An 18,642-nucleotide genomic window follows, 5' to 3' on the forward strand; every position below is an offset into this window, starting at 1 on the left:
AGAACCCCGGCGTCCGGGCTCCCCAGCCCTGCCCCTCCCCTCCCCTCCCTATCCCAGCGCCAGGTCCGGAACCCCAGCATCCGGGCTCCACCAGCCTCCACTCCACGGGGTCGGCGCTCACCTGCGTGTAGACCAGGGGGACGCTGATCCAGTCGTAGTGGAACAACATGCTGCAGTTCGCACGGAACTGATTCAGCTCCTGGAAAGGGGTGGGGGGGCATTTCAGAACCAGGGAGGGGGCAGATCCCTGCTGGGGGGGGGCAGCTTGACAGTCCCCCAGGGACAGACTCAGGGCATCCCCAGGAAATGCCCCCTGCCCAGCACAGAGCCCCCACCACTGCCAAGGTGGCTCCCCTCACTGGGGTCCCCTCTAGAGCTTGGGGGGGGGGGCTCAGTTGCCCCCATCAGCCCCCAGTTAGTGCTGATAGGACGCAGCTGGCTGGGAACTGAGCAGAGACCCAGCAAACTCATCACCTGGCAGATGAGGCACCGGATTTGCCAGCCACCACCAGGGGCTGGATTCAAACCAGCTGGGACAAGAGGTAGAACCCAGGCATCCGGGCCTTCTACCCCCCCAACCCAGAGCTGGGCCCAGAACCCAGGTGGTTGGGGCTGCCCCCCCCCCCCCCAGCCGGGCACAGAACCCAGGCATCCGGGGCTCCCACACCCCGAGCCGGACACAAAACCCAGGCATCCGGGGCTCCCACACCCCGAGCCGGACACAGAACCCAGGCATCCCCAGTCAGACACTCCCTGCCCGGGTTTCCACCCACCTCCATCAGCATCTTGAGGGCGCAGTTGTCCCGGACGCGCCCCTCCTTGCGAGCCTGGGCCGCCAGGTTGGTGAACCAGACGCAGGGGATCCAGTACTTGTTGTAGGACGAGCTCAGGTTCTCGTATTTCTTCCGCTCCGCCCGGGTCATGAAGCCTGCGGGCGAGGGGAAGGGGTCACCCAGCTGCCCCCCAGCCCGGGCCGGGGACCAAACCTGTGGCCTCTGCGTCCCGCAGCCCCTCCAGCCCCCACTACAGGGATTCACACGTCTCCGCAGGGTCAGGCCACCAGGGGGAGCAGGAGAGGCACATGGGGTTCGCCTTGAGCATGAGCAACCGGGACCCCAGTGCGGGAGGGGGGCATTGTTACCACCTGCCCCTCCCCCCCTTTAGACACCCCTTTCATCAGCCTCCCTGAACAGTCCCCCCTCCCCCCTTTAAACAGACTCTACACTGGGATCCCTCACCCAGCGCTGAGATGCAGCCACTTCTGGGGTGGGGCAGGGGGGCTGTTTATCCAGGGACCCCTGGCCCGGCGCTGAGACGCAGCCGCCTGTGGGGTGGGGCCGGGGGCTGTTTATCCAGGGACCCCTGGCCCGGCGCTGAGATGCAGCCGCCTCTGGGGTGGGACGCAGGGGCTGTTTATCCAGAGACCCCTGGCCCGGCGCTGAGACGCAGCCGCCTCTGGGGTGGGGCCGGGGGCTGTTTATCCAGGGACCCCTGGCCCGGCGCTGAGACGCAGCCGCCTCTGGGGTGGGACGCAGGGGCTGTTAATCCAGAGACCCCTGGCCCGGCGCTGAGATGCAGCCGCCTCTGGGGTGGGACGCAGGGGCTGTTTATCCAGAGACCCCTGGCCCGGCGCTGAGATGCAGCTGCTTTTGGCACAGAGGCTGTTGAACAGCCATGCCAAGGTTTTGATCAGGCCGTGAAGTGAGCTCTGGATACAGCTGAAGCAGCGGGAGGGAGTTAGGGAGGTGGAAAGGAATTCCCGGTGCTGGACGCCGGCCAGGCCGCCGGGGTTCAAACCCCCCCCGCCCCCCAACACAAATGCGAAGTGACAGTGGAGTTTTACTGGCTGCGAGGGCCTGGGCTCTTGATTTTTGTCTCCCAACGGATTGCAGCTCGGATCGGGATAGGAGAGCGCCCCCTGTTGAGCCCCCGCCCCGCTCCCTGCAGCACAGCGCCCCCTAGTGCCGCATTGGGGTCAGCCCTGACTGGGAGGGCAGAGCGCCCCCTGTTGAGCCCCCACCCCGCTCTCTGCAGCCCAGCGCCCCCCGGCACCTACCTGCCTCCACCACGTGGTCGATGGTGGGGAAGCGCTTGAAGACGGCGGTGCTGACGGAGCGCAGGATGAGCACGGCCGAGAGGCTGCTGTAGCGCATCAGGGTGCGGCGGTAGAGCCGGCCTCGCTCGTCCCCGCCGTGCACGGAGCCGGAGATGGCGCACATCAGGCGGTCGGGCATGGGCATGCAGCTGTACTGGCTCCACCACCGGTTCACCACCAGCGTGACGTAGAAGCCTGCGGGCAAAGGGACAAACACAGGAGTCAGGAACCAAGCCGGCCACGGAACCCCGGCGTCCTGGACCCCAGCACTGCCCGGCGGGGGACAGAAAACAAGCCCCAAACACAGGGAGGTCAGTGGGGTCCAGTGGGGCTGGGATGAGTCGCTTGCTCTCACCCCATTCCCCCTGGCTTGAGGGGCCTAGCAGGATTCGAACCCAGGGCTGGTTCCGCCCTGGTGGGAGAGCTGAGCCCACACCCACAGCCCAAGCCCCCCCATCGCCCCCTCATGGTGCTACAAACAGCCCAGAGGGGCATTCTGCCCCCCGGGGGGGAGCCAGTGGGGCCCATACACCCTATAGTGCCTGCCCGCCCTAGGAGAGGGCAAAGGGGCCTGGGGGAGGAGGGCACGTCTCTCACACGAGGGGCTGGGCGGGGAATGTGGGGGGGTCCCAGCTCTTACCCAGCACGAAGGAGACGGGGATCAGGTTGGCGTAGTTGTCGCAGTAAATCACCAGTTTCTCAAAGTAGCGTTTCTGATCCTCGGCCAGGACGAAGCTGCGGGTGGGAATTGGGACGGGGGGGGGGGAGAGAGAAATGCAAGGAGGTTGGTGCCCTTGCTCGGGGGTTTTCCACCCAGACCGTGCACGGGGATGGGGCATCCACACACGTGTGCAAAGTGCTGCATGCCCCTCCCCCCCTCATGAGAGCGCAGGGACACAGCCGTGCGAGGGGCCGGGGGCATGTTCTCCCCCCACCCGCGTGCAAAGAGCCACAAGCACGTGTGCAAGGAGCACGCTCACCACAGCCGTGCCCAGGCCCAGGGGCACACGCGCGTGCAAAGGGGGCCCCCCTCACCGGTAGGTCAGGCTGAGCCCCAGGTAGGTGACGAAGAAGGCCAGGAACTCCTTGTACAACAGCTTGTAGATGCTCCCACGCCAGAGCAGCAGCAGTTTGTAGAAGCCCCCGAAACGGGCGTTGGCCACGCGGGCCGTGTAGGTGACAGTCATGGCGGGGCGGCGAGGGGGACACGGGCCCTGCAGAGACACGCGGACAGCGCCGGCCACGGGGTCAGAGCAATCAGAGACGGGAAAGGCCGGAAGGGACGTCAGGAGGTCACGGGGGCCGCCCTGTGCACTGGGGCAGGACCGGGGGGGGGGCCGTCCCTCCTCCTCGCTTTGGGAGGGGAAGTCGGGTGCTATCCACCTGCACGCCAGGTGTAGCCCCACACACCCTGTCTGTTGGCACTGTCTGTACAGCGCCTGGCACGGTGCGGTCCTGGGCCGGGATTGGGGCTCCCGTAATCCAAATGAGGAGGGAACAGGGGAGCACGGAGAACCTCTGGCACGAGGGCAGGGCAGAATGTGGACCCCAATAAGGGTGGAAGTGGATAGTGGGGGAGCACACAGCCCCTGGCCTGGGGGAAGGGGGCACAGAGCACCAGGCATGAGAGGCAGGGAGTCCCTGACATAGAGGGGGATGGGGGGGGTGCTGCCCAAGGAGCTTGCCGGAGGGGGGATGTGGAGTCACTGGGTCTTCACATAACCCACTAGTAAGTCATTGCATGTTAACCAGTCCTCAGTGAAACAGACCCCTCCCCACCCGCCGTAAACTCAGAGCCAACATTCCCACCTCGTAAATTCCCCCTCCCCCCCCAGCTGTTTTCCCCAAATTGGGGAGAAAAGAAAAGAAAGAAGAAACTCAGCCCATGGCAAATCTGTCCATTCCCACCAGTCTCTCAGACCCGGCCCCGTTTCGGCTAATTCGTTATAAATGTCGCCAGCCTGCTTTGCCCCCCCCAAGATTTGAAAGCCCTTTGCAGAAAGAAATTCCACTCACACGACGCCACCCGCTCCTCCTATTTGCCTGGCCTCTCGCTGATGGAGATTTTAAGGCCAGGCCCTATTTTTAGCCAAGTTGGCCCTGAAAAAGCCAACGCTGTTATCGGAGGGTTTGGGTTAAGACTGGGCCGACGAGAGACGGGGAGTTACACGGAGAAAAACGCAGAGGCAAGATGGAGCCAAGGGAATGTGAGGGGAGAGCAGCACTTTTGCCTTCTTAACGCCCCTCTGTGAACATTTGGGGTAAGGCAATTGGGGCGGGTCGTTTTCCTAGGCTGGGAGATTCCAGCTGCCTCTGAGATTGGGACTCTCATTGCAATGGAGACTGTGGGATAAATAGCCGGCAGAGAGCAACCGTGGCAGGCCAGTGGCATGAAAACAGGCTGGGGAAAATACAAGTGAGGCAGCAAGTCTGTGCTCTTCTCTCCCATGTCATCCCAGCCTCAGCTGCATGACTATTAAAAGGCACCTGCGATGATTTCGTTAGGGGAAAGCGGGGAGCCCAGCCTCCAGTCACCCCGCTCTGAGCTCTAGAGCAGACTTCCAGAGCTGGGCTCCATTCCCAGTTCGGGGAGGGGGGCACATGGCAGCTGGGAGCCAACACTCCTATTCACAGCTCCCAACTCTAACCCCCAGGTTACCCCACTCACCTTCCCAGAGCTGGGAACAGAATCCAGGAATCCTGACTCCCAGCCCTAACCACTACACCCCACTCCCTCCCAGCGCGCGGATAGAACCCAGGAGTCCTGGCTCCCAGCCCTAACCACTACACCCCACTCCCTCCCAGCGCGGGGATAGAACCCAGGAATCCTGGCTCCCAGCCCTAACCACTACACCCCACTCCCTCCCAGTGCGGGGATAGAACCCAGGAGTCCTGGCTCCCAGTTTAACCCCTTTTCCACAAAGGGACATTACAAAATGCTTCCAGCTGGGGGAGGGGGTTTAAAGTGGTAAAATTTTAAAGCTTCAACTAACTAAACCAGTGGCCTTCAAAACTTTTGTACTGGTGACCCCTTTCACATAGCAAGCCCCTGAGTGCGACCCCCCCCTTATACATTAAAAACACTTTTGTATCTATTTAACACCATTATAAATGCTGGAGGCAAAGTGGGGTTTGGGGTGAAGGTTGCCGGCTTGCAACCCCCCATGTAATTACCTCGCGACCCCCTGAGGGGTCCCGACCCCCCCGGTTTGAGAACCTCTGAACTAAACTTTCCAATAATTCGATCGTCACTATTCCCATAATATTCCCAAGCCCGCCAAGACCCACCACTAAACCAGTCCATGAACATCATATTCCCAGCTCAGCCCCGTCTGAGAACCATTAGAAACTGGTTCCTTTGTAACCTGTCATTAGAAACTAGCACATTTCAATAGTTAAACAGCAATGATGAAAAATATTCCCCAAATATTCCAATAGCTGCTATGGTTAACTACAACGCTAGCGAGTCACTGGCCACCCAGAGGACAGCGCTTGAGGCCTGGCCTGCTAGTAACTGAACTATTATCCTCCAGACAGTGGCATTCACCTGTGACACCTAGAAGTGGCCTAGCTGTGAGCGCTAGGCCGTCAGATTCCTGATCTCGCTGTCCTGCCAGGCCTGTCATCTCTCTGAGCCCCTGGATGATTTTCACAGTTGGCTCTGACTTGATTTTATTGGAGCTCATTTCAAACCCGCCGAACTGCTCCGAGACTCCTTGTTTTAACCACAGTTCTCCTGATCTTGGGTCTTTTGGTCTTTCAAGCTTCAGCTCCCAGAGTCATGTGATTGGGAGACGCTCCCCGGAGCTTCTCGCCCTGCTAGCTACAGAAAAGTGTCCAGCTCCGGCAGTTGCGACTGATGGCCGATAAAACCAGCCCCCAGGTGACCATGAATGTTTGTAGGCGCCTGTCTCATGATTTTGTGACTGCTGGGGTGGGCTGGGGGGGGGGGGGTTTACTGACATCATTTACACCCCCCCCTGCGGTTGTGCAGCACGACTGGGGTGCTGAGGTGCTACCGTAATACACCTAATACTGTTCAGCCCCCAGCACAATGGGGTTCTGATCCCGGGCGCTGCCGTAATAACACCTCATCCACTGGCAGGATTGGGACTTTAAAGACAGAGCTGAAGGCTCCAGTCTGGAAAGGAGCTCAGCCCAGGGCCCCTCCCCCCACCCCAAGGTCCCCACTGTCTGCTCAGCCCCTCACACTCCCACCCCCCATTCCCACCACTGCGGGGGGGGGGAGCTTTACACTCACCTTGCCTGGATCTGCCGGGTCTCTTTGCAATCAGACACTGGTGGAGGAGAAATTGAACTGAAGGCAGCCAAGCAGCAAATCTACCCCCCACCCACCCACTCACTCTCCTCCTGGGGGGCCAAAGGAGCCGGAGCCCAGGAAGGACCTGGCTGCTAAGCAGGTGAAGACCCCCAGGGACCTCCAGGAGCAGCCAGGGGGACACCAAGGAGCTATTGCAGCTGCTTAAAGAGCCCCCACTCCCCTGGGCTGCTGTTTAAATACCTCCGTGCCCACCCCTCTGACCTTTGTCTTCCCAGAACCTTTGATTGCATGGGGGGGGGGGTTAGAGGGAAGGGCCCTGGGGCGGGGGGGGCGTAGCTTCCTTTCCCACCACTGGAGGGGGTGGCTGGGTTGTACTGGCACCAGTTCCCCAGGGAACACAGAGGGTCCGATCCAGGGCGCTGAGAAATGATCAAGGTGGGGGCTAGTGGGGCGAGTAAGAAGGGGGCTGGGAGCCAGGACTCCTGGGTTCTATCCCTGGCTCTAGGGGGCTAGTGGGGCGAGTAAGGAGGGGGCTGGGAGCCAGGACTCCTGGGTTCTATCCCTGGCTCTGGGGGCTAGTGGGGCTGGGAGTCAGGTCCTGCTCTGAGAAGGGAGCGGGGTCAGAGTTAGAGTAGGGGGCTGGACTCCTTGTTCCTATTCCCATCTCCAGCCCCCCACCTCACCTGCTCTAACCACTAGATCCAACTCCTCCCCTCCCAGAGCTGGGAAGAGAACCCAGGTGTCCTGCCTCCCCCCAGTAGCTGAGCATGGGAGGTGCTGGAGTGTGTGTGTGTCTCTCCCCCCCCCCTCCCCCCCGCAGGGGACCTGAGGCAACCGGCTCCCTCCTGCTATTGGCTTCTTCCCTAGCTCTGTTTGTCGAGTCAACACCCCCAAGGTTTGATTCCTGCGGGGGGAGGCCGGCAGGACAAACACCTCAGACAATGCACTTGCTCCAGCCCGGAGACTCCAAAGCCCCCAGCACATTCTCCAGAGTTACGCAACCCCCCTTCCCAGAAATGCAGGGCAGCCGGGACTCCTGGGTTCTCTCCCCGGCTCTGGGAGGGGAGTGGGGTCTAGTGGTTAGAGCAAGGGGGACTGGGAGCCGGGACGCCTGGGTTCTCTCCCTGGCTCTGGGAAGGGAGCGGGGTCTAGTGGTTGGAGCGGGCGGGGGGTTGGGACCAGGGACTCCTGGGAGGGGGGTGCCGGGCCTTCCCCTTTGCCCCTGGCCAGGTGTGACCCAAGCGAGCAGGGCCCCGGGGCAGTGCTAAGCGGGGTGATCATGAGCAGGGAGCTGCGGGGCCTGTGGGCCGGGGCTGGGCTGTGGAGCAAACCCAGCCCATACCTGGCTAAGCACCGTCTGCCCCCCCCCCCCCCATCAGCCCTGCCCGCTGGGAACAATGCGGGCTGGGGGCTCCCTGCTGATGGCCTAGGGCGAGGTGAGCTCAGCCCTGCCCCAGAGCAACACCCATCAACCCCTCCCCCCGCTGGGGCTGGCAGGGGTCCCTGGGGCTCCCCAGGGCAGCACCTGTCCGGAGGCTGATGCAAGCCCCCCCCCCACCCGGCCAGAACCCCCCCCCCCCCCCCCCCCCCCCCCGCCCCCCCCCCCCCTGCCCCGGGGCCCCCCCGGCCCCCCCCCCCCCCCCCTGTTTGTCTGCAAAGCCATGGGCTGGGAAGGGAGGAGGTGGCAGCTTGTGCCGTGCTGGGCAGTGGGGTGGGCAGCGGAGGGTGGGGGGGAGGGAGGTGTGACTCCCACTACATGGGAGCGGGGCTGATACTGCTCTAGCAGCCCGAGCACCCCTGCAAGTGATGGCTGTAGAACCCAGGAGTCCTGCGCCCCCACCCCCGCAACCACTAGACCCCCACTCTCCTCCTGGAGCCTGGGATAGAACCCAGGAGTCCTGCTCCCAGCCCCGCCCCCCAACCACTAGACCCCACTCTCCTCCTGGAGCAGCCCCTAATGGGCAGAGTCAACACCCCAGCTCTGAAACCCGCCCCCCCCCCTTCATGCACTAACAGGAAACAGCCATGGAGCAGGGCACTGGCCCTTTAAGATCAGCGCCGGTGCCCACCGCCATACTGGGCAGCTTGGAGACACGCGGCTGAGCGGGTCAGCGCTAATGAGCCCCCCCAGCCCCTCGCTGGGGCAGACGCAAGTTCCAGACACGGGCGCCGAGCGACTTACATAACCCCCCTCCTGGGCGCACACGGGGCCCCTCGTGTTTCATAAGCACATCGCTCACGCCTCACAGCCCTGCCGCAGCCGGGCACAGGGCGGGCAGAGATGGCAGCGGCACAGCCAGAGTCTGGGAGGCTCGGCCACGGCCATCGAGCCCAGCCGCGGCCCCACCTACGAAGAGAACCCAGGAGTCCTGGCTCCCAGACCCCTGCTCTCACCACTAGACCCCATTCAGCTGGTGATAGAACCCAGGAGTCCTGCCTCCTACTGTTGGCTTTGATCCACAAGACCCACCCTCTCGTTAGTGACCCTGGTTTGAAGCCCCTCGAGATAAGGCTGGTGCAATCTCCCCTCCAGCTTCCCGGCAGAGCCTCGGGCGGCTGGGAAGGAATCTGAGAGCCAGGCGCTTGATCCCCTTCTCCCAGTGCCCAGGTAGGGCAGGAGAGCAGAGATGGGACATGGGGGAGGCCCCCAGCCCCCTGCCAAGCACAGTTTAATACCAGCCTCCAGCACCCCCCAGGCCCAATTCCACCAAGCAGAGGCAATGGCCAGGGGGCTGGATTCAAGCCCAGTCTGACAGCCCCCCTCAGCAGGGGCTTTGCTCCCTTTGCGGTCAGGGAAGGAACCAGGGCACCAAATCCATGGAGGGGGGAGGGATTTTCTGGGGGCAGCCCCCACAAGAGATCTGGGGGCTCCAGGCAGCCCCCAGCCATGAAGACTGATGTGGGCTCAGGCTGCAGTGCAGGGGCTGGCAGGGAACCCCAGAGCCCTGAGGGGCCCAGCGGCACCGTGGCTTGCTCCCCGTTCCCAGCCTTTGCAGGGGGATCCTGGCGGAGGGTCTGGCCTCCTGACTGGCACTTGAAATCATTGTCCACCTCGCTGTACGAACATCCTTACAGCTCTCGCGTGGGTAGAGAGGCTCCCCCACTGAGGGCTGGAGCTTGGGGGCCACACGTTTGAGGGGGCCAACCTGCCTTCGCCAGGCTTGAATGGGAAGCTGCATCCCTCTCCACGCTGGAGGAAGCCGCCCCACGCTGGGCAAAGGATTCAAGTCCCAGGGCCTGAGCCCAGAAGCTGGCAGCTCCGAGTACTGTCCAGGACACTGCAGGGGTCATAAAGTAGGTGCGAATCGCCCCCTATGAGCCCCCCATCCCCAGCCAGCATGGGGGAAGAGTATGGCCGGCTCTGCACCACAGGAGGTGCAGAGCGAGAGCTAGAGCAGCCCAGAGGCTGCTCTAAGTGATGCTGGGGCCCAGAATACAGGGAACACCAAGGAGGCCCTGCCCCCTCAGCCCACATGCAAGGATGGAGTGACTGAGAATCCGGCCCTGCTCCCCCAGCAGTCCCATGGGTCGGTTTTCTCCCCGCCAGCCCCCTTGTCAATAGAGCAAGCGCACCCACATAGGGATGACTGTCCTTCCCCAGCCCCCCTGCACTACATCGGCTGGCGCAGAGAGGGGAGCGACAGAACCCAGGAGTCCTGACTCCCCGTGCTCCTCCTCTAACCACGCGCTAGACCCCACGCCTCTCCACGCTGGGACCAGCACCAGGGAGCCCTCGCCCCATCCCCTGCTCTAACCCCTACACCGCCTCCGAATCACGGCTTGAGTTCCCCACACAGCACAGCGACTACCCTGCAGGACGCCACGTGGCCTCTGCCATGGAGAGGCTCCCTGCTGCCCCCCGCCTCTGCTTTGAGCTGGGCCAAGGGGCACCCCACTCCCATCTGCAGCCCCTCGCCCACCCACGGGAAGTCCCAGCCCCTCCACCCAAGAACACCCCACAGCCGGACTTTCCTCTCTTTTTTTATTATTATTTACACGTTTTTCCTTAAGCTTTGGGGCCTCGGCTTTGTACAACACCTGGCCGAGCCCCCTCTGCCTCCCAGCGTCCGGAGAACCCCCTCCACCGAGGGGGGGAGCAGCAGAGCACGCTGGGAGAAAGAGGGGAGGGGAGAGACGAGGGACCCATCAAGTGACCTGTAGTGGTGCAGCCCCCTACGGAAGGGAAGGGGGAGAAGGACGTGGTGATTGCTGGTTTTTAATGCAGCCTTGAGACTAGGGGGGGGGGGGGGGCGGTGTTAAGTGGGGGGGAGGGAATCCAGTATTCTGCCTGCGGCAGAGAGATCCTGCCCCTCCTTGGAAGGGGAAATAAATACGACCCCCACCCCTGCTGACTGCAAGCCTCCCTATCATGTGATAGACAGGGCAGGAAGGATTGTGCGCTGCGGGGTGGGGAGGCGGGGTCTGGGTGTGTAACTGACAAAGTGGAATGATCCAGACCGGAGCAGCGGCCGCGCGTCCCTATTTGGCGCTGGGCGGCTTGTAGGGCTCCAGGAGGAGGCTGGAGAAGGTGTTGACTTTGTCGGCTCCTCGCACCTCGTGGGGCAGCAGCGGCAGCTTGACGATGTGGAAGTCTTCGTACAGGTCCTCCATCTGCGGGGGAGGGGTGGGGAGAGGTGAGAGAGAACCAGCCTCCCGGGGAGCACCGCCTCCTCCTCCACCCCAGAGGGGGCGCAGGCTCTGGGGGCCCATTCGGCCGTTAGGGCTCCGTGGCCGGGCTGAGGCCTGACAAGCTGTGTCACACGCTGGCCCTGGGCAGCAGAGCCGGAGGCTGGATCAGGGTAGGGGGCCAAGCTGCTCCCCCAGTGCCGGGTCTCACGTGGCAGCAGGGCAGGTTAAGGCCCCCAGGGCTGGGCTGGCAGATGCCTGGGTTCCAGGAGCCACTGGAAGCTGTAACAAAGGGGGGTTCCGGCCCACTGGAACATGTCTGTACCCACTGATCTCAGCTCCCCATGCCAGAGGAGCCTAGTCCAGCCTCGGGGGTGGGGGTAAAGAAGGCCAGGAGGAGCCCAGCTCAGGGGCAGGGGAAGGGGGAACCCAGAGGGGTGGGTCCAGGGGGCAGCTGCCCAGCCCCCTCCCTACCTGGTCGAGATATTTGGACTGGATCTTGTGCCGGGCCTCGCACATCTTGCAGGGCTTCTCGGGGTCCGGGAACACCAGCTGGTTGACGATGATGTTGTGGGTGTCTATCTTGCACTTGGCCAGCTCCTGGATGAGGCGTTCCGTCTCATAGAGCGACAGGAACTCAGCGATGCAGACGCAGATGAAGGTGGTCTGCTCCTGCCGGGCGGGGGGTGACACCGTTACTCTGCTCTCAGGGCCCTTCCAGGACCCCCAGCCCAGCCTGCGTGCGTGTGCGCCCCCCCATTTGACAGAGGGGGGAAAATGAGAAACCAAGAATGGAAGAGATCTGCCTAGGATCACACAGCACATCGATGGCAGAGCTGGGGAGAGAACCCAGGAGTCCTGGCTCCCAGCTCTCCTGCTCTAACCACTGAACCCCACTCACCTCCCAGAGCTGGGAACAGAACCCAGGAGTCCCCACTGCTCTACCCACTAGACCATGCTCCCTTCCCAAGGGAGACAAAGGACAATGCTAATGAGGCTCTCACCTCTGTAGGCAACCTTCTCCCCAAACCCATGTCACTGATGGAGCCTGGGCAGGAAACAATGCACAGGAAGTGAAGTGTTTGTTAAGGGAACTTAAAAGCCAGGCAGGCTCCCAAGCCAAGGACAGCAGAGCCTAAGAGCAGATCTCAAAGGATCTTTTCTTATGCTCGGCTGGGAAGTTCTTTGGGGTGGGGGCCGGCCGTCTGTCCAGCAGCAGCACCCTGGGCGCTAGGGCGCAACGCCGAATAAATACAATCAGTCGCTTTTAAAAGAAAACAGCTTTCCCAGGGAGGATTAGATCAATGGGCCCACCCAGCCCACTGTCCCATCCCCGCTCCCAGGCTGGGACCCACCAGTTCCTCTAGCCCAGGATCACTGCTGCTGCGCTAGATTCCACCAATGGTTCACCGGATCCTCACCTGTGTGTGTGTGGGGGGTCCTAACCGCCCTGCCCCCTCCCCTGCCACTGAGGCCTTGGCTACACTGGCGCTGTGCAGCGCTGCAACTTGCTGCACTCAGGGGTGTGAAAACGCCCCCCCCGAGTGCAGTGAGTGCAGCGCTGTAAAGCGCCAGTGTGATCAGAGCCTGCAGCGCTGCAAGCTACTCCCCTCGGAGAGGTGGAGTACATACAGCGCTACGAGAGAGCTCTCGCAGCGCTGGCGGCGCGACTACACTCGCGCAGCGCTGTGAATTCCCGAGTGTAGCCAAGGCCTGAGCCATGTGAAGAGGTTAAATCAGAGAAGGGTGCACATGTGGGGGTGGGAAGAGGGAATTCCTGCCTGTCCCCAGCAGGCAATCAGGTCTGCCCTGCAACATCCAGAGCTGGGAGCAGCAGTGTTAATGGGCGAGAAGTCACCCGGCCCGGCCTGCCCCCAGCCCTTTTCTTTTCAAGGCAGACAGATGGTGGCAGACAGGAGGGGCCCCCTGCGGCAGCGAATTCCACAGCAGTCTTGCAGGAATGCAAAGGGACTGGTGGGGCTGGGTTCACTGTAGCTCGGGGCGTTAGCAATACCAGGCCTGACACTGCTGGAGCAGCCCAAAGGGGGCCTTAAAAAAGGTAGAAACTCCTCCCCCCAGCCCATGCACACCTCTGTGTAAGTCGGGGGGCTGGATGAAGTACGCTGCCTTATTAGGGTTGCCAACCCTCCAGGATTGGCCGGGAGTCTCCAGGAATTAAGATTAGTCTTTAATTAACGATTCTGTCATATGATGAAATCTCCAGGAATACATCCAACCAAAATTGGCAACCCTATGCCCTATAACTATTCTCTGCTTCCCGGGGCCCATAGGAATCACAGCACAAACTAGAGCAGCCTCGAGGCCGCTCTAACTTGCACCAGCAGGGCGCCCAAGAACGCAGGGAGCACAAAAGTGACCGGAAGCCGTGTCCTTCATCCCTGCCCCATGTGCAAGAACCAAGGGACCAGGCCCGGAGTCTTCTCCCAGGGCTTCTTGTCAATTAAGATTTCAACTCTGTCGGACTCCAGTTTGTATCAAATCCCTTTCTCCAAAGCCTGTTTGCAACACAAACAGCCTTGGGCTAGTGCCAGAGAGCTAGAAATGGACGAACCGAGAGGGTCAAACTGACCCGTCCAGTTTCACTGTCCAAAGGGAGGGGAAAACCAACGTCAAGAGCACCAAAGGCCTGCTGAGATGTCTAGGTGTCAGATCCCTCCCCTCCCTACCCAACCCTGGCTCCTAACACTTGAAGGAGTTTTCCCCCCTGGACGGAGGGAATCCACCTCTGAGAGGCAGAAGCTAGGTCAATGGAAGAATCCTTCCCTTGGGCTGGCCATGTTGATCTCACTCCGATGCTCAGGGCCTTGTGTGACATAGCTAGGTCTAAGTTTTGGGTGTAGACTGGCCTGGGACTCCAGAAACTAGACCCCCCCCCTCCCCCCGGCTCTGCCACAGAGCCCCGGGCAAATCATTTAACCCTCTCCGGGTGCTTGCCCCCTTCCTCACACGGGTGCTGTGAAGATTGGATCTGAGCCCATCACAACAGATTTCAAAGTGGGGTCAGCTACACAGGAACAAGGCGTTCATCAGGAACAGCTGGTGTGCTTTAAATTCACGTGGCTAGCTTAAGGGGTGACCTGACCACAGTCTGCAAGTACCTCCATGGGGAACAGATAATAGAGCTTGGTCTTCTAGACTGAACCGCCCAACAAACTCCAACAGCTGGTCACTAAAGCTAGACCAATTCAGATGGAAAGGGGGGGCATGGAGGGTAATTTACCACTGGAAGAACTTAATAAGGGCTCTGGGGCATCCTCCGTCACTGGCAATTTTTAACTCCTGACTGGCTGTTTTTCTGCTCTAGTTCAGACAGGAATGAATTCAGGCTGGTGCCCTACAAGAAGTCAGACTAATCAGCGGTTCTCAAACTGTGGGTCGAGACCGCATTTTAATGTGGTCCCCAGGGCTCGCTTAGATTTGCTGGGGCCCAGGGTCAAAGCCCAAGCCCGAGGGCTTCAGCTTTGGCCCCCTCCTCCCCAGGCTGGCGGGCTCAGGCTTCGGTCCCCCCTCCTGGGGTCGGGTAGTAATTTTTGTTGTCAGAAGGGGGTCGTAGAGCAATGAAGTTTGAGACCCCCTGGCCTAGATGATCACACTGCTCTTTCTAGCCTTCGGATCTATAAGTGTAGGTCCCAGCACAATGGGGCCCGGGTCGGGGCCTCTGGGTGCTACTGGAATACAGACAGATACTAATTGTGACAGTGTCTAAGCACGACGTGCCTCCAGTCTTCACTGCATTCTGCGTGGGGGCTGGCCTCAGCCAAAAGAGGCAACGATGGACCCGCCACTTACCCCCTTGTTGAGTTCTTACCGGGTCTTTGAATTGCTCGCTCACTGACCGAATGACGGGGAGGGTCTCCTCCAGCTTGGAGGCCAGCTGGTCGGCGTTCATGTCCCCCAGGCCAAGCATGTTACACATCTGGAGAGGGATGGGATGCAACGCCACAGCTCAGCGAAGAGAACCGGACAGTAGCTAGCGCTCTGAGCCCAACACCCTGGGCTGGATGCAGTCCCACGGCACGCTCTGCCACCTGGACCCCAGGACGGGGTGTCCCATAGCCCCAGCCAAGCCCAACCTGACTTACGCCAGAGGGATACAGAGCCTTACCCATGAGGACCCAGGCCAGATCAGAGCCGCTGAGTGCGACACACCATGACCCAGGCCAGCGCGCTCGAGTGCTGCACACCCAGTCCATGGTCTAGCCCAACCCCACCCAGATCTAGAAAGAAAGCTACTTGCCGAGAAGAACCACGCAATAGCCCAAGCCAGCGACTGGCTCCCCAGCTCCCTTCCCCACTTACCTGAGATATGAAGGGGCTGATCTGGTTCTTAATCTGCATCAGGCGGCCCAGGCCCCGCTCCACGATAGTGGGGAAGTTGAGCAGTCGCAGCGTGTGCCCAGTGGGGGCTGTGTCGAACACCACCACGGAGAAATTCATCCCCTTCACCAGCCTGTATGTGCCAGACAGACATGAGCACCAGGGCCGGGAGCCAGGGGCTTAGCCTCAGAAGCGTAACCCCCCTCATCTCATTCCCACAATAATCTGGAGTGCCCCCCGTCCCTTCTCCCTAGTGCTGGTGAAAGGTGCCAGACTACACATGACCCAAACCAGTCTCCCCCCTCCCTGGCTGGCTGTAGTGGTATATACCAGAGGGCTCCTTCCTCCCCCCTACACCATTGGAGGTGGTAATGGTACATCCCAGAGGCCTCCTGTTGAAATGGTATATCCCAAAGCTCCCTCTTGCCTGAAACTGGTCTTGTTCCCCTCTCTGACTGTAATGGTACAGCCTAGAGTGCTCTTCCACGTGCAGGGGAGGGGCTCGTTCTCAACACACACACACACACTAATTAACTCACACCTGGATAACTAAGTCCCCTAGATAGCCCCCCCACAGGCAGAGCAGTGGCACCCCTGCCCTAGAGGGGAGTTCACCCTCTGTTAGGGTGACCAGATGTCCCGATTTTATAAGGACAGTCCCGATTTTTGGGTCTTTTTCTTATATAAGGTCCCATTACCCCCCCCCCACCCCCATCCTGATTTTTCACACTTGCTGTCTGGTCACCCTACCCTCTGTGGTCCATTCCATGCTTGGCACAAATTGGCACAGTGGTGTCAAGTGCAGTGGGTGGATTTTGTGACACCTGTTCCCAGAACTATGAGCCACCCAACTCCTGTCTCCCGTGGCCAATCAGCTGTCAGATGGGGATGGATCTGGACTAGGATTGGCTACCTAGAATTTCACTCCCATACTCAAGAGTCCCAGGTGAACTATGTGCTGTGGAGGGAACGGGTTTTGCTTCTGCTCAGTTTACGTTTCCAAATGCTTCGCTGAGAAGTCTTTGGGATTGTTCTCGATAACTGTGATATTATAATCGAGCTTAGAGGCTCCAGCAGAGATCGGGGTCCCACTGCGCCGGGCGCTGTACGGTGTGACAAGCCGTGCCCTGAAGAACTCACAGGGCAAACAGAAGAGAGAGACAAGGGAAATGCTCTTAGCTCTGCTTTACAGCTGGGGAACCGAGGCCCTGTCAGCCACAGCCACTAGGCCACAGTCCCAGATGCCTCGGACAGAGCTGGGAACCAAACAGAGGTCTTGAGTTTATGCTCTGTCCATTAGGTCGTGCCTCTGACCCTGCCAACAGCTGAACCCAGATCTCACAGGCCTGAGCACAACGCCATGGGGGTGGTGGTGGGGAAACGTACCCACCCTGAAGACCTGTAGCCACCTTCTGACTATAATGGTACGCCCCACCCACCTCCTTGCTGATGGTCTTACCCGCCCGTCCCATCCCCATGTGACAGATGTGCAGCCCCATTGCTTAACGCACTACAGGAAGGTGCTCGGACCAGTGACAAGTGCAGTATGAGAACCTATACAGAAGACAGTCCTCTTTCACCTACAGATGGTCTCATTCCCACCCACGGTGCTGTAATGGTACATTCTAGTGAGCCTCCTCTATAGGTGGTCTCATCCCCTGCCTTTACAGCATATCCAACCCCTTCTCCCCCCCCCCCCCAATGGTACATCCCAACCCCATCTCCCCTACAACAGGTGATCTGCCCTTCTCCTCCCCCTGCCATAGTACTGGTACATCCCAATCTCTCCTCCCCTATGATAGGTGGCCTGCCCTTGTCACCTTTTTGTCAGAGCTATCCCAACATCAACTAAGCGTCCCAATCGCTTCAGGCAAGTATCATGGGCCAGTGCCAGGCTGCCGAGCTCACCTCATCACCTCCGCATAGCTCATGGCCTCATCGATGCCGGGGAAGGCGCTCATGGCCTCCTGCATCATCTTCTTCCCCATGCTCAGCATGTTGTCCTCCTCGAAGAACTCATCCGGGAGCTCAGCCACCCCCAGGCTGGGGTCAATCTCCTGGGGAAAGGGAGGAGAAGGGGGCAACGGTTTAGGGAAGAGTGGCCATCACTGTCCAAACGATAGGAGACTCGTTGGCTCAGCACCAGCTCTTGCCTTCGACACGAGAGCATGACAGAGGGGAGATAGACACATTTCAGAATGCCTGATGGGTTAGAACAGGGGCTGCTGGATTCTAGTCTCTGCTCTGGAAGGGGAGTGGGGTCCAGTGGTGGTGGTGGGGCGCTAGGAGTCAGGACTCCAGGACTCTAACTCTTGGCTCTGGAAGGGAAGTGGGGGCTAAAGGCTGGACCAAGGGAAACTGAGTCAGGACTCTTCCCCTCTCTTCCCAGTTCTAAGAAGAAGCTTGATCGCGTGGTTAAAACAGGCAACTTGGAAGCAGGACTCCTGGGTCTGTCACTGCAAGCACTGAGAGACTCAGCTCCAGCTCTGCACACGGCAGAATGAGCCATTGGAAACCCATCCTCTTACCCCTTCCTCTCCTCCCCCAGCCCTAACTCACCATTGCAAACAGGTTGTCATAGCCCTTGACTTTTGTGGGGACCTTGGAGAATTTCTGGTCGAAGGCATCGGAGATGTTGTGGGCTGGGTCGGTGGAGATGATGAGGACGCTCTCACGCACCTTCGACAGCTGCACGGCCAGGCTGCAGCTGTGGGGGACAAATCAATGGCGATGAGAAGGGAAACAGCTAAGGAAAATCCATGGGGCTGGAGGGGTGAGGCGTGAGACATGGGGGCAGGGGGTGTTCACCTCTTCCCCACAGGTGCAATGGTAGATTCCAGCTCCCCTACAAATAGTCTGTTCTTCTATTCCCCCCCCCCCAGCATAATGGTACATACCAGGTACACCAGTAGAAGCCACCTGTTCCTTGGTGCAATGGTATATCCCAAGCACTCTTCACAAGTTGTCCCCCCACCCGCAAATACGGTACATCCCACCCAACCTTATCTACAGGTGGCCACCCTCTCCTCCCACCCCACAGTAACAGCACATCCCACCTCGCTATAATAGTACATCCCAACCCCTACAAATGATCTCACCACTTGCTCCCCTTACTAGTGGTAAATCCCACACCCCTCCCGTACACAATGGTACATCCCAACCCTTCTCGCCTACAGATGGTGTCAATTCTCCCTATATACTACCATGGTACAGTCTAATGGGGCCTCGTCTACAGGCAGCCTCAACCCCCCCCCCGCATGATGGTACATCCAACCCCTCCAAGTGGCCTCGCCACTCCCAA

At 60.3% G+C, this 18,642-nt stretch overlaps 2 protein-coding genes across 2 annotated transcripts in view; both read right to left on the reverse strand.

Annotated features, from left to right (window-relative positions):
* Nucleotides 1–3,282, reverse strand: part of BEST2 (bestrophin 2) — a 4,999-nt gene extending 1,717 nt beyond the window's left edge. Inside the window, exons 1-5 of the mRNA XM_026660585.1 lie at nt 3,131–3,282; nt 2,736–2,830; nt 2,057–2,290; nt 774–928; nt 122–199 (exon numbers count right to left, since the gene is read on the reverse strand). Of these exons, the coding sequence (XP_026516370.1) occupies nt 122–199; nt 774–928; nt 2,057–2,290; nt 2,736–2,830; nt 3,131–3,282 (714 nt within the window). The remainder of the gene's footprint in view (nt 1–121; nt 200–773; nt 929–2,056; nt 2,291–2,735; nt 2,831–3,130) is intronic.
* A 7,505-nt stretch (nt 3,283–10,787) lies between these two features.
* GET3 (guided entry of tail-anchored proteins factor 3, ATPase) overlaps nt 10,788–18,642 on the reverse strand; it is an 18,294-nt gene continuing 10,439 nt past the window's right edge. Inside the window, exons 2-7 of the mRNA XM_024219808.3 lie at nt 17,901–18,048; nt 17,250–17,398; nt 15,324–15,474; nt 14,833–14,940; nt 11,478–11,675; nt 10,788–10,988 (exon numbers count right to left, since the gene is read on the reverse strand). Coding sequence (XP_024075576.2) covers nt 10,857–10,988; nt 11,478–11,675; nt 14,833–14,940; nt 15,324–15,474; nt 17,250–17,398; nt 17,901–18,048 — 886 coding nt within the window. The 3' untranslated portion in view covers nt 10,788–10,856. The remainder of the gene's footprint in view (nt 10,989–11,477; nt 11,676–14,832; nt 14,941–15,323; nt 15,475–17,249; nt 17,399–17,900; nt 18,049–18,642) is intronic.

This window comes from Terrapene carolina, unplaced genomic scaffold (genome assembly GCF_002925995.2).
Source record: "Terrapene carolina triunguis isolate 2854851 unplaced genomic scaffold, T_m_triunguis-2.0 Scaffold833, whole genome shotgun sequence".
Taxonomy (NCBI): Eukaryota; Metazoa; Chordata; order Testudines; family Emydidae; genus Terrapene; species Terrapene triunguis.